We start from the raw sequence: 15,775 nt of genomic DNA on the forward strand, positions 1-15,775 counted from the left end.
GAGTGGGCATGGGAATCAAGCCTAGGTTGGCCGCATTGCAAGGCGATTGCTCTACCCGCTACTGTACTCTCCCTCCAGCATGCAAAGTGTTTTTTTATTGAAGGAAAAGTACTTGGAGAAGTGTGAGGGGAGAGAAAGAGAGAGAAATAACATGTCCATGGGATAAAGCCTCACATATCATTTTAGCAAAGAGCAAAAAATTGTAGGAAAATGCTGAGATAAGAGGAAATGGGGGATGGCTTTTATGAGAAGGTAAATATATAAGCGAAGTTAATGGAAGATGAGGGTCACCTTGTTCACAGACCCATCGTGACACTGACCTCCTGTCTCCAGGGATAGTAGCTAGTGTCTTCTGCTCAGACAGACCAGGTCAGAGGAGCCCCTCCCAAAAGAAATGGATCCTTGGCTTTGTAAGCAGAGAGAGGAGAGCCAAGGGCTCTCTCTGAGTCTATTGTCTCTCACTGGTTCTAGTTCCTAATAATCTTGATGCCATACTTGCCCATTTGGGGGTGACAGTTGGAACCCCATCAGTCCTGTTTTGGTCCCTGTAAATCCTAATAAAAACTACTACCTCCTATCAAAGTTTTTGTTGTTGTTGTTTTGTCTTTTGGGGTGTGTGTTTGTTTGTTTGTTTGTTTGCTTTTGGAGTCACACCCGGTGATGCTCAGGTGTTACTCCTGGCTCTACACTCAGGAATCACTCCTGGTGGTGCTCAGGGGACCATATGGGATGCGGGAAATCGAACCTAGGTCAGCCGCATGCAAGGCAAACGCCCTACCCACTGTGCTATCGCTCCAGCCTCCCCTTTCAAAGTTTTATAGCCTCAGACCCCCTTCCTTGATTTATTCTGAAATTATTTTATATTTTTTGTTATGTTTCACAAAGATACATTTTTCTTTTTTTTTTTTTACTATTATTTTTTTTTTATTAGTGAAACACCATAAGGTACAGTTGTAGACTTACAGATTTTTGTGCTTGGGTTTCAGTTATACAATGATTGAGTACCCATCCCTCCACCAGTGCCCATTCCCCACCTCCAATGCTCCCGGAATCCCTCCCACCCCTTACCCCCCATCCCACCCCACCCCTGTGGCAGGGCATTCTCTTTTGTTCTCTCTATCCTTTTGGGTGCTGTGGCTTGCAAAAGAGGCATTGAGTGGCAAACATGTTCAGTCCATAGTCTACTTTCGACATGCATCTCCCCTCCTGGGAGGATCCTCCAAACACCCTTTATTTGGTGCTCCCTTCTCTATCTGAGCTGCCCTTTCCCCTAGAATGCCCGGCTGGCCTCTAAGCTATGGAGTAATCCTCCTGGTGCTGATCTCAGCTATTCTTGGGTATTAATCTCATATTTTGTTACTTTATATCCCCCAAATGAACTCGATCTTTCTATGTCTGTCCCTCCCTTTCTGACTCATTTCGCTTAGCATGATACTTTCCATGTAGTACCACTTGTATATAAATTTCATGATTTCATCTTTTCTAACAGCTGCATAGTACTCCATTGTGTAGATGTACCAAAGTTTCTTTAACCAGTCAACTGTTCTCCAGCACTCGGGTTTTTTCCAGATGTTGGCTATTGTGAATAGTGCAGCAATGAACACAGAAGTGCAGATGTCATTTCAACTGTACTTTTTTGCCTCTCTGGGATATATTCCCAGGAGTGGTATTGCTGGGTCAAATGGGAGCTCAATTTCTAATTTTTTGAGAATTGTCCATATTGTTTTCCTTTACTTGCTTGTTTTTCCCCTCTGCCCATCTCCCAACCTAGCCATTTACTTAGTGAGAGCTAACATCCCAGCTGATCCCCGTCAGAAAGTAAGTTCCCAAGGGCAGGGATTTTTGTCTGTTTTGTTCACTTGTTTCCCCGGACCTTGTGCCCCTTTCTGACTCGCAGTAAGGGTTCAATAACTATTTTCAAAACAAGTATGTTTTCCCCATCTGGTGAATGATGGAACTGAAACTCAGATAACTTGCCCAAAATGCTCTTAACTACTAGGAGAACGAAATAAAGTAACTTAGTGTCTGTGTCTTCTTGATTTTTAGAAAGATGTCTACTGGTGGTGGCCATATTTTTTAATTCCTTCTCATAACTGAGAAAGAGGGGACTTAGCGGTAAGGCTGTCTCTCTAATAATGGGTAAGGCACTTGCCTTGCGTTCCGTTGACCCAGATTTGATCCTTCACACCCTGAGTCTGCCAGGATTGATCCCTGAGCACAGAGCCAGGAAAAAGCCCTGAGCACAGCTGGGTGTGGCCCACCAATCAAAAACATTAAATAAATAACTGGGCTAGAACCAATATAACTTATTTTCTTTATACATTCGCTTTATTAAAAATTTAAACCAAAATAAGGAGTATAATTTTTTAAGCAGGGCCAGGAGGGGAGTGGATTTCTACAGGTGTTAGCATGTAGCTCTGATTCTTTGTCTATTCAGTGTCATAATATTATGATCATTATTTAAGGCAAGAGTACAGTAAGAATGAATTGAAACCTGTTACAATGCTAGTATAATCGGTTTCTGAGTTCTACAAGGGTACTTTTCACACGATTGTAAACTTATGATCCAAACTATAATAAATACAATTTTGAATGAAGGAAAAAAAATGTTAATTTTAATGAAAAAAATAAATAAGAGGGTTATTTTTAAAACCTTTTTATTCCCGAGGCTGGAATTACCACAAATAGCCTTTAGTGGTATCTGCTTTTTATGGATTTCTCCTTTTAAGTTGATAGAATATGCTTTTACTAATCAAATTGTCATTACTTGTTGTTTTCTCTTCCCGAAAGAAAATCCAGTGTATTTTCCTCTCTGAGACTCCTGCTTCTTCAGTGTCATCTCTAAACATGTTCACATCCGGAGGACTTGCTCCAAGCCTGATCATCACAAATAGTACATACACTGGCATCTTCCACTTCAACTTAACTTTGGTAAGTGCATTTTGTTTCATTCTGGGATGTTAGTCAAGGAGTCAGACTCTTTGTGATAGGGTGTTTTGGGGTGGGTTGGGTGGGAGGGGAGGAGGCACACCCAGAAATGCTCGAGGACTACTTTCAGCTTTATGCTCAGGGTCACTCGTAAAGATGCTATGGATACAACCCAGGACATCTGCATGCAGGGCCTGTATGGCACTTGTTTAAATAATTGGTCCAGGGCCTGGAGCGATAGGGTAGGGCGTCTGCCTTGCACGCAGCTGACCCGGCTTCCCAGCACCCCATATGCTCCCCAAGCACCGCCAGGAGTAATTCCTGAGGGCAGAGCCAGGGGGGACCCCACCCCCACAAAAAAAAGCAAAATAAACAAATAATTTGTCCAGTAATAGTACATATGTAGAGAAAGATTTTTCTCACATAACTGATAAACTGGGCTGGAGCAATAGCACAGTGGTAGAGCGTTTGCCTTGCATGTGACTGGCCCGGCCAAGCCGGGTTAAATTCCTCCACCCCTCTCAGAGATCCAGGCAAGCTACCAGGAGTATCTCACCCACACAACATTTGGCAAACTACCCATGACATATTGGAATGCCAAACACAGTAACAAGAAGTCTCACAATGGGGACTTTACTGGGCCCCCTCAAGCACATGGATGAACAGTGCTACAGTGTTACAACTGATATATTATACCTTCTGCTTTTAAAATATTTAAAAGAGCTTAATTGAAGAAAAGATACACAGTTTTTAAAAATTATCTACTCCAGGAGCTGGAGGGATAGCTCAGTGGGTAGGGCATTTGCCTTGCATGCAGCTGACCAGGGTTCGATTCCCAGCATCCCATATGGTCCCCTGAGCACCGCCAGGAGTAACTCCTGAGTGCAGAGCCAGGAGTAACCCCTGTGCATCGCCAGGTGTGACCCAAAAAGCAAAAAAAAAATAGTCTTTATTTCATGTTTACTTACTTTACTTTACTTTTACATGTTTATACTTTTGGAAGTAACTCTATTGATAAATAATTCATATACCCTAAATTTGCTTACTAGGATAAATAATAAAATGGTTTTTATATATAGAGTGTAACCATTACTACAACTATGTACTTTTAGAATTATTTTTATCATCCCTAAAAGAAACTCCCTCCCCACTAATACTCACTTCCTTTCTGGCCCTCTGTTCTCCAGTTCTAAGCAACTACTAAGCTACTTTACACCTTTTAGAGATGAAAATCCTAAACATTCACTTACGTGAGATGCTAAACACTTATTTGTATGAAATCATATAATATGTATTCTCTTGTGACTGTCTTCTCTTACTTAGCATAATGGTTTCCAGGCTCATTCACACTGCACCATGTGTCAGTTATTTTTATTCCCAAATAGTATCTCATTGTATTGATAACACATTTTGTTTATCCGCCCATCAGTTGATGGAAATTTGGTTGCTCCCAACTTTTTGGTTATTGTGAATAAATCTTCTATGAAAATTTATATTTTTTGTGCAGAAGTAATTTTTTAAATTTCTCTTGGGTGTATGTACAGAAAATGTAATTACCTGGTCAGATAGTCGCTATATTTTACTTTTTGAGAAATTGCCAGATTTTCCTCCAAAATGGTGGTTCCCTCTTCTATTTCCGCCAGCAGCATTTTGGCTTCCGGATTTCTCCAACATCCCCACCAACACTTGCTTTGTCTCTCTTTTTGAATGACACTGTCCTGGTACACGTTAAGTGATATATCTTTGTGGTTTGGGTTTGCATTCCCGTGATGGCGAGAGACATTGAGCCTCTTTCCATGTGTTTATCGACCATTTGAATATCATTGTGGAAATACCTATGTTGATACAACTCAATAATACATATCCTACAACTCAATTATATATACATATATACACTACACATATACACTACAAGATCCAGAGACTATAAAACCAAGCTCCCGGAAGCAAATGCAACCGTGCAACCTCGTATTGTCTAGTTCTCCCTCTCAGAGAACCCGGCAGGCTACCGAGAGTATCCAGCCTGCATGGCAGAGTCTGGCAAGCTCCGTTTGGCATATTCGATATGCCAAAACCCAGTAACAATGATGGGTCTCATTCCCCTGACCCTGAAAGAGCCTCCAATGTGGCACTTGCTAAAATCTCAGGGCTAGAATGAATGGAGACGTTACTGGTGCCTGCTCGAGGAAATCGACAAACAACGGGATGACAGTGATACAGTGATGCTATCCACTACACACATATTCAGGGAGAGGATTTGGGCCACTACTGTAAGGATAATTGCTTTCCTTTTGGTGTGATAGTCATGGCTCTGGAACACCGATCACTTCCAAGAGTTCTGGGGATTGTGGCTAGGACCTCACACGTGCATGCCATATGCTGGACTGGCCTTGGGAATGTTTTATTCATCTCCTTTCCAGATTGTTCTTTGTAAGTGTACAGAAATACAATTAAGTTTTGCATCTTTATCTCACATCCTGCTGACTTGCTGGAGTCAGTCGTGAGTTCTGATAGGTTTTTAGTGGTCATCTAAATTCCTGAAGGACAATTTTGTCAGCAACATAATTTCTGTCTTCATTATCTTTCAGCATTTGGGACAACTCATTCTGCATTTCAGATATGGTATCTGACCTATTTATTTCTGAACGGCAGATCAGGGGCTCATTTTCTTATTACTGACCCTTGTATATAATGCATCATTTTTTCTCTGGATGATTTTAAGATTTTCTACTGGCACGTACCCTGATTAGGCTCCTTGGATTGTAATTGGTCAAATTTGGAAAGCCTCCAGCCATTTTATTTGTCAAAAAAATTTTTGCTTCTCCTGCTTGCAACTATACTTTATGCCCATTTTGGAATGTATAATACTATCCCACAGATCTCTAAGGCTCTGATTATTTTTCTTTGTTTTCCCCCTTTTCAGATCAAATGATCTCAGTCACTCCGTTTATTATCTTTTCCTTCTGCTATCTCCTATTGAATTCATCCAGTAAAATATTTTATTTCGTTTATTACACTTTTCAGTCTTCTTACATAGTTTTGGATTTATTTTGACAGTGTTCACGTATGTGCTGGGATTCGCTATCTCTTCCTCCATTAGAACATTTTCTTTAAATCTGAGTGTCTGTCTGTCGTAACTGCTTTGAAGTTTCTGTCTACCCTCTGGGTTCACTGTGCACCAGTTTATCCCCGACCCCCATTATCGCTTGCACATTCCTGTTTCATTTCAAATCTTGTCATTTTTTGGTTTAAAACTGGATACAGGGCTGGAGCGATAGCACAGCGGGTCGGGCATTTGCCTTGCACACGGCCGACCCGGGTTCAATCCCCGGCATCCCATATGGTCCCCCAAGCACCGCCAGGAGTAATTCCTGAGTGCAGAGCCAGGAGTGACCCCTGAGCATTGCTGGGTGTGACCCAAAAAGGCAAAAAATAAAATTAAATTAAATTTTAAAAAACTGGATACAAAAGGACTGGAAAGATAGGCCAGGGACTAGGGCACAGGGCTTGCAAGCAGCTGGTCCCAGCACCACTTACTCTGTAATGCCTCATTGGGTACAGACCAGAGAACCCGGAGCACTGTAGGGGTGGCCCAGGTCAGGCTCAGCACATCAGTGCTCCAGCTGCACCCCATCCTCCTTCCTTACATTGACTCACTAAACCGGTAGGGTCAAAATTCACTGGGAGTGACTGCTGGGCTTCCTGAGTACCACTTCTTTATTTCCAATGGTCTTCTATTACTATAAATAATTTAAACATCCACAAGCACATTTTATTTCACATATTTATCTGTATAGTATAGAATAAATTCCTAAAAATACAGTTGCTGAGTGGGCTGGAGCAATAGCACAGCGGGTTAGGGCGTTTGCCTTGCAAGCAGCCAACATGGCGGACCCGAGTTCGATTCCTCCGCCCCTCTCAGAGAGCCCGGCAAGCTACCCAGAGTATCTTGCCCGCACCACAAAGCCTGGCGAGGTACCCGTGACATAGTCAATATGCCAAACACAGTAACAATTGTCACAATGCAGATGTTACTGGGCCCGCTTGAGCAAATTGATGAACAACGGTAGGACAGTGACAGTGAGTGAAAGGTATACACACTAGATTGTTTTGTTTAATTTTTTATAAATATCACTTAATCACTTAATCACTTAACTTCCCGTTAGTCGTCGATTTGCTCGAGCGGGCGCCAGTAACGTCTCCATTTGTCCCTGTCGCGTGCTAGTGTAGCCCAATGGCATCTCTTCACTCCGGGAACATGGAGGGCCTCAAACCGATCGTTCATGATCTTGACAAAGAAGTCTGACCATCTGGTAGGTGGGCGGCCACGCGGTCTCTTGACATCCCGTGGAATCCAATCAGTAACAGCTCTAGTCCAACGGTCGTCTTTAAATCTCATTACGTGACCAGCCCATCTGATTTTCGACACCTTGGCAAATGAGACAGCGTCCCTGATCCTTGATCATCGAGGGATGTCAGAACTCCGGATTCATTCTCTCATTTGAGTGAAACGTGATATTCCAAGCATAGCTCTTTCTATTCTTCTTTGGGAGACCTGAATGGCGTTCTCATCTTGTTTGCGTAGGGCCCAGGTCTCTGAGGCATATGTTAATGCAGGAAGAACAGTGGAATCAAAGAGATGTGCCCGGAGCCGGAGGTTCTTCGTCCTCTTAGCTATTTCTTCGACGTTCTTGAAGGCGTTCCAAGCCGCTCTCTTCCTCCTGCGCAGCTCGGGTGCCAGGTCATTTCTCATGTTGACCTCTCGACCTAGGTACACATAGCTGTTGCATTCGGAGATGGTCGTTCCATTGAGAGCGAATGGGGCGTCAGGAACAAGGCTGTTTCTCATAAACATTGTCTTCGTAAGATTCAGCTGTAGTCCTACCTTTCCACACTCACGGTCAAAGTCGGCCAGCATTTGTGCCGCTTGGCTGATGTTTGGTGTTATTAAAACAATGTCATCAGCAAAGTGGAGGTGGTGTAGTTGCCGACCATCTATCTTCACTCCCATTCCTTCCCATTCCAGTCGTCGCATGATGTTCTCGAGGGTGGCACTGAAGAGTTTCGGTGAAATGGTATCACCCTGCCGCACCCCTCTCTTGACATCAACGATCACTTCTTTGTAGAATGGTGAGATCCTGGTAGTGAATCCGCAATACAGCTCACGGAGGATCCTGATGTATTGGGCTTGAATGCCCTGATTGGCTAGGGCTTCAATGACCGCTTCCATCTCAACAGAATCAAAGGCCTTCTTTAAATCAATGAACGTTAAGCAGAGCGGCATCTTGAACTCCCGAGAAACCTCAATGAGCTTGGTTACCGTGTGGATATGGTCGATGGTGCTGAATCCTTTGCGGAACCCTGCTTGCTCGCATGGTTGTCCTTCATCTAGTATTCTGCCAATCCTATTCAGGATGACTCGAGTGAACAGCTTGTAGATGACAGACAATAGGCAGATCGGGCGATAGTTGCCAATGTCATGGATGTCTCCCTTCTTGAACAGTAGTACGGTCCTGCTGGTTTTCCGTTGGGACGGAACCTTGCATTCAGACAGGTAGCGAGTGAAGAGCCTTATATTTTATAAATATAAGGTAGATAAAAAAATAATTGTTCTTGTAACATTGGAAAACGTTGTTTTTCTGATATCTTTTTTAGTAATACAAGTTTAGTTCCTTAAATATAGGGACAATAACAAAATAATTGTTGCTTATAACATTGTAAAACGTTGTTTTCTGATGTCTTTTATATCCCAGTTTAGTGACCAGATTTACTGGCTCATTGATATTCCCAGGGAAAATATTACCCGAAATACAGGTAAGAGTAATCTAAATTAATTCCTCTACTTAGAGGTCTAATTACCAAGATTTTCAAATAAAAATATCAATATATTTAAAAGTTGCTATTCCATGGAAATATCTATAATTTACTATATGCCTAATAAATTATGTATGGATCATCTGAAATTCATATTTAACTGAGATTCCTGTATTTTATCTCATAAGTCTATTATATGTTGATTGTTCTGAGATACATATTTTTTTATTCATTAAAGTAAACTCACTTTTAGAACCTGAACATTATAGTATTGAGAAATTCAGGTGTTAATTACACTAGTCTTAAAAATTAAGTGTGTGTGTGTGGGAGGGGGGTCTAAGTGATAGAACAGCAGGTAGGGCATTTGCCCTGCATACGACTGATGTCCAACATCCCATATGGTCCCTTGAGCACTGTCAGGAGTGATTCCTGAGTGCAGAGCCAGAAATAGCTCCTGAGCACAGCCGGGTGTGACCCCCCTCCAAAAAAAAATTAAGCATATTCTTTTATTATTAAATCTACTAATATATGTTATATGGTGGCCCAGTTTTCCACCCACCATAAATATTCAGATGTTAAAAGAAGGAAAATCAAATTTCAGGACTAGTGAGTACTGAGCTAGATTTTTGAGAATAATTTTAAGCTCAAAACAGGAAGGAGAAGTTGGTATTCTAAGATGAGCGCTCAAACTGGAGAGATGGTACAGTGGATAGGGTGTTTGCCTTGCACATGGGCAGCCCAGATTCAATTCCTGGCATCCCATATGGTTCCCCAAGCACCACCAGGAGTAATTCCTGAGTGCAGAGACAGAAGTATGTCCTGAGCTTTGCTCAAAACAAGACAAAAAAACAAAGGCATGCGCTTTCTTTATTGGATTGTGTTTATGCGAAGAGCAAGCTCATTTTTCTGGTTCTGCCTCCAAATCTCTCCCTTGAGAGATTCTGTTGTATGGATGAGGTGATGTCCAGGATTTGCAAAGGGAATGAAGTATCACTTATTCCCACTGAAGAGATGTACAGATTACTTGACAGGGGCAGAGAGAAATGTGATCAGAAATGTTACCTTGCCTTGAAGTCTTCTGTTAACTCTACCAATCATGGGTGCCATGGATTGGACAATGCCCCAGAGCAAGAATGACTTACTCATGCAGTGATATTAAAACTTGGTTCTAATACTAGAGTTTCTGGGTCTGCTTATCAAGTTGGTGACTTCAGGATTTAAAAATCAAAAAACAGTAGCCCTCATTTATAGGCAGAAATGTTTTTTTACTGGAGCTTCTTTTCAACGGGCCCCTGGTTAAACTGGCAGGAGATGTTGGTGGTAGCTGACCGGTGCTTCACACCTCTGCTGATTTGTATTTTGTGGATTTTGAAACCCTGAGTAGTACATGAACCTGGTGAAGAGAAATAGACTTTATATGTTCTCAATGGATTTATACTCTCTATAAAGTATTCAGACTTTATAAAGAAAAATAGTATTGACATGTAACTCACTGCTGAAGAGAAATAAATCAAATAAGTAATTGGAAGGAGTTCCCTCTTATATTGTGGAAGAGTTTTTGTAAAATCGGTAGAATCTTTTTATTTAATGTTTTTTATAGGATTCGCCAATATTTCTTTTTGTTTGTTTGTTTGTTTTTCTATGTAATATTGCCTTTATTAAGTACTACGTACTCTCATGTTTTCTATCTTTTTTTTTTCGTTGAATATTTTTTTAATTTTTATTAGTGAGACATCATGAGGTACAGTTGTAGACTTACAAATTTTTGTGCTTGGGTTTCAATTATACAATGATCCAATACCCATCCCTCCACCAATGCCCATTTTCCACCATCATGGGTCCCAGTATCCCTCCCACTCCCCATCCCCCCCATCCCACCCTGCCTCTATGGCAGGGCCTTCCCTTTTGTTCTCTCTCTCTTATTGGATGTTGTGGTTTGCAAAAGAGGCAATGGGAGAATTCACCAATATTTCTTAAACATTTCTTTGGTGGCGGCTCAGAGAGATAGTACAGGGGTCAAGGCACTTGCCTGGTACCCAGCTAACTCTGGCTTGACTTCTGAGCAGCATTTTGGTCAACGTTCAACAGATTTATCTGAGAGTCAAGAAGTGTGCAGAAGGACCGGGGGGATAGCTCTAAAGGCTGGAACTCATGCTTTACATACAGGGGTCCTGTATTCAATTCCCAACCCTCCATGGTCCCCCAGGAACCACCAGAAGGGACACCCAAGTGCTATTGAATATGGTCCAAAAACAAAAGCAACAGGGGCCAGAGAGATAGTACAGTAGGTAGGGTACTTACCTTGCATCAATGTGGTCCCCGAGCCCGCCAAGAGTGATTCCTCAGTAGAGATTCGGGACAGCTCCTGACCACTGCTGGGTATAGTTCAAAAACCCAAACTGGAAAGAAAAAGAAAAGCAACAACATCAATAAAAAAAAAAAAACCTGTGGAAAGAAACTATAGTTCGGATTAAAAAAAATCGAGAAAATACTGGATAGTTGTGTAAATGTACAAATCTAGACTTTGCTTCTTACTCTGTCACTTCATAATAGCACATCCTTACACTTCTCTGTCACCTTTATCAGAGCTGGTGGAAAAGTTATCCAAGACCTGTGGATACTCAGGGTTCCAACTCTCATCACTTGAAAGTTGGAGAAGGTTATGCACATACCAACTGTGAGCCAGTCCTGTCAAAAGCCAGTTAGGTTCTCTGTCCAACCACTTTGTGTTGTCCCAGCTACTTTGTGTTGACCAGCTACACCGGTTGCCCCTTTTCTAGACGCACATGCATCCTCACCACTGTTTCTCGGCCCAGAACTGCCTGTTGGAGAACAGTAACTTCATATTGTATAAAGAGCATTTGATCTGGAGCTGAAGCGATAGCACAGCGGGTAGGGCGTTTGCCTTGCACACGGCTGACCCAGGTTCGATTCCCAGCATCCCAGGGGTAATTCCTGAGTGCAGAGCCAGGAGTAACTCCTGTGCATCACAAGGTGTGACCCAAAAAGTAAAAAAAAAAAAAATTTTTGATCTACCTCACCAGCCACCAGAAGAGCCCCATCCTTGGGGGTGCCACGAAGAGATCCTTTGTGACCGAGATGCTGGGACTAAGCACTGTCTTCATGAACATCTCTGGTTCCAGCATCAGCTTCAACCTTGATCCAGGGCCTGCTCATCTTCTGTTTTCAATGCATCTATACCTTGATGTTTAAAGTGACGATCTTGATTCTTGCGCCTGATATGGGAACTGTATTTTCATGGGTATTGATGAACCTTTTTCATTTACTGTGATTGTTGATATAGTTGGGCTGGAGCAATAGCACAGCAGTAGGGCATTTGCCTTGCAAGCGGCCAACATGGCCGACCCGACTTCGATTCCTCTACCCCTATCGGAGAGCCCAGCAAGCTACCGAGATGCTCAATGAACAATGGGAGGACAGTGACAGTGACAGTTGATATAGTTTTACTGAAATTTACCATCAGGGAGTTTTCTTTCTGGGATTTTTTTCTGTCTTCATTTGCCCTATATTTTATGCTTTCGTTTTTATCTCTATCCTTGGTTTACTTAGACTTTGAAATGTTTTAGTGTCAGTCCTCAAGCTTCCACTCTATATTTTAATTAATCCTGGTCTGCTTCCAAATAATACTACCACTTCACGTAAAATGTCAAGATTTGCTTTATACAAGCCACCTCAATTCTCAGAGAATTGTGATCTGAAATATTGTTATTATTGATTTATGTTGCAAAAGGGAAAAAAAGAACATCAGGATTCATTGCTGTGCTGGTTAAGAGCACTTCTTCATTCTTTTCCTTATTTTGTCATTTAAGTGTTTATAGAAAAAACACTTGGGACACATTGTATATTAATTAGTTAATGATTGAGGGAACGTAGGAAATTATTACTGAGACTATTAATATAGCCTTAAATTTCACAAGACATAAAACTGTAGCTGATGATGTATCTTTTTTTTCCCAACAGATATTGCTTCTGTAGAAGAATGGTGGGTAAGAATCAGTCTAAAATATGGATTAGATATTTATACTACTGAAGGAACACTATTGGACACAGTTCGAGGTAAAATCCAACAGATGCAAGTTAAATACCAAGCCATGAATAATGAGATAATAGTGATCTTTGTAGGAATTAGAGTATGATGAGAGGGAGAAGAAATGAAATAGACACATGGGTGATTGTTCTGAGGTCTGCAGAGGAATCCGGGAACCATGGAAATGCTCCTTTTCCTGCAGCCCTGTGGAGTGTCACCAGTGAGCAGAGCTTGAGAAAGTCAGACTTTTGTATCTTCAATAAAGAAATTATGGAAGATACCCATCATTGCTTTATCTTCCTTATGAGAACCACCTACAAAGATCCTTTCCCAGTCTTGGTTAAGAACCATTGTGCTTGAAGCTGGAGCTGTAGTACAGTGGGTAGGGCATTTGCCTTATACACAGCCAACCCAGGTTCAATCCCCGGCATCCCATATGGTCCCCCGAGCACTGCCAGGAGTAATTCCTGAGTGCAGAGCCAGGAGTACCCTGTGCATTGCTGGATGTGACACCCCCCCCCCCAAAAAAAGAGAACCATTGTGCTTTTTCATGAGAACTTGCTAGTTTTAAGGTTGGGAATACAAAGTGATAAAACTAATTCGTCTACACCTTGTCGGTTCTCTGACCTGCAGTCCTCTCTTTTGCATCCCACAGAACACAATTGTTTAAAATTTTTCTTTCATACATGGGACAGATAGATTGCTCCAGAGCCAGAAGCCTGCCTCATGAGCAAAGGGGAGAAGGCAGCTGGAATAGAGAAGGGATCACTAAGAAAAAGATGGCTGGAGGAATCGGTCGGGATGGGAGAAGTATGCAGAAAGTAGATAAAGGACCAAACATGATAACATCTCAGGGTTTATACTGCAAACCATAAAGCCCAAAGGTAGGGAGAGAGAGTATGGGGAATTATGTCTGTCATGGAGGCAGGGGGAGGGTGGGAAAGGGGGGTTATACCGAGGATATTGGTGGTGGAGAATGTGCACTGGTGGATGGATGGGTGTTTGATCATTGTGTGATTGTAACCCAACCATGAAAGCTTATAACTATCTCACAGTGATTCAATAAAATTTAAAATAAATAAAATAAAATTTTTCTTTCAATTCTATAATTAGATCTTGTCTTTCTCTTCACTTTTATTTTTTTCATTTTTATAATTTTACTTATTGAATCACTGTGAGAGCAGTTACAAAGCTTTGGGTACAAGTCTCAGTCATACAATGAAACACCTGTACCTTCACCAGTGCCCATTCTCCACCACCAAAAACCCCAGTATACCCCCATCCCACACCCTCCCCATACCTGTGGGGCAGATGATTTCCACATTACTCTCTCTCTACTTTGATCACATTCAATATTTTGACACCAGACCCACCATTATTATTTGAGATTTTACCCCAATACTCAGATCTGCTGAAAAGGCAACAGTAGACAATTTGTTTTCTACTGTTGGTTAAGAATAATATATGATGTCACGTGGCTGCAGTAGTAGCTGCGCGATTTTGAAATTCCGAAATTTTAACACTTAAATCTGGAGGGATTTCTGCCAAAACCTGCTGGGTTCCGAGATTTGTTCCTGAGTTTCTAGGATCATGGCCGTTAAGCAGCTTGATCAGGAACCAAAGAGGCTGTTCGTGGGTAACGACTTGGGGTCTCGTTGGAGTGGGGAGGGAAGGCCTGGCTCCACGCCCATCCCATGAGGACCCACATCTTGTCACTGCGGGCCCAAATCTGACTCTCCAATGGCCTTTGGCGGATGGCAGCCACTGGGCTGCCTAGGGGGAGCAGGCGCGGAGGGACAGCACCCTTTCTCCCCTCAGGTGGCCCAGCGACAGTAACCTACTGCAGGGTCTGGACACATTTCTGCCAAAAGCCTCTGGGTTTCAAGATTTGTTTCTGAGTCTCTGGGATCATGGCCGTTAAGCAGCTTGATCAGGAGCCAGAGAGGCCATTCGTTGGTGGCGACTCATCTCGTTGGGACAGGGAGGAAAGGGCCAGCTCCACCCCCATCCCATGAGGCCCCACGTGTCTTGTCACTGCGGGTCCAAATCTAATTGTCCAGTGACCTCTGGAGGATGGCGGCCACCGGGCCACCAGGGGAAACAGGCCAAGGCACGAAACCTATTCCCACCTAGGGTGGCCCAGCGCCGGTAACCTACTGCAGGGACCAGGTGCAGTTCTGCCAAAAACCGCTGGATTTCGAGATTTGTTTTTGAGTCTCTGGGATCATGGCCATTAAGCAGCTTGATCAGGAACCAGAGAGGCCATGCCTCCAATTATATAGCTGAGCCAGAGGTGGTTTGTGGGTGTGTCTCCCACATACCTAACTTTTGGCCATTTACTTTCTTGGTAAACTTTGCCCCAAGTTTTTGGGGTCTGGCCAAAGGCACAGCAGCAATTTTGGGGTATCTGGATGTCTGAAGGCTCCATGAGGCTGCTGATGCACTCGCTTCACAGGTACAGGTTGACCTGCTGGCGGCACCATACCCCCAACACCACCACTTTCTTGCTGCCATCTCCTCCTTACCTTCTTGGTGGCAGACAAGATTTCCCACAGCTCCCTCATTCTGAAACTATTTAAGAGGCGGTGTCTGTCTTAAAGGAATTTGTGTAAAGAGGAATTTTAGGGCTGTGCAGTCATGTCTCAGAGTCTAGCTCCAACACCCCCCAGCCAACAAACACAGGCTAGGATGCCTCTGGAAGGCAACAACCCTACCCACTTTTCCTTACCTCTCAGCATGACTTATTGCTGCATTTGTTGAATTATAAACTGCCTCTTTTTTCCCCCCTGTCCTGGGCTTTTCGTCCTGGGTCAACCCAGATGAAAACTTAGCCCTTTCTTTAGACTGCGAATAAAGTGAACAACTTGTCATGCTTTGCCACAGATTTTATCCAAAAGTTTGGGAATATGGAGATTGGCATTGTAGAAATGTAAACAGCAAAAAAAAAAAAATGATTAGATATCTGTCCTTAAAGTTCTTTGACTA

General features: G+C 42.7%; 1 protein-coding gene across 1 annotated transcript in view; it reads left to right on the forward strand.

Moving 5' to 3' along the window:
* The first annotated feature begins 228 nt into the window (after nt 1-228).
* The window catches only part of CATSPERB (cation channel sperm associated auxiliary subunit beta), a 114,820-nt gene continuing 99,273 nt past the window's right edge, over nt 229-15,775 (forward strand). The window contains exons 1-4 of the mRNA XM_056133317.1: nt 229-252; nt 2,791-2,931; nt 8,682-8,742; nt 12,724-12,819. Coding sequence (XP_055989292.1) covers nt 229-252; nt 2,791-2,931; nt 8,682-8,742; nt 12,724-12,819 — 322 coding nt within the window. The remainder of the gene's footprint in view (nt 253-2,790; nt 2,932-8,681; nt 8,743-12,723; nt 12,820-15,775) is intronic.

This window comes from Sorex fumeus, unplaced genomic scaffold, assembly GCF_029834395.1.
Source record: "Sorex fumeus unplaced genomic scaffold, SorFum_2.1 ptg000098l, whole genome shotgun sequence".
Lineage (NCBI taxonomy): Eukaryota > Metazoa > Chordata > Mammalia > Eulipotyphla > Soricidae > Sorex > Sorex fumeus.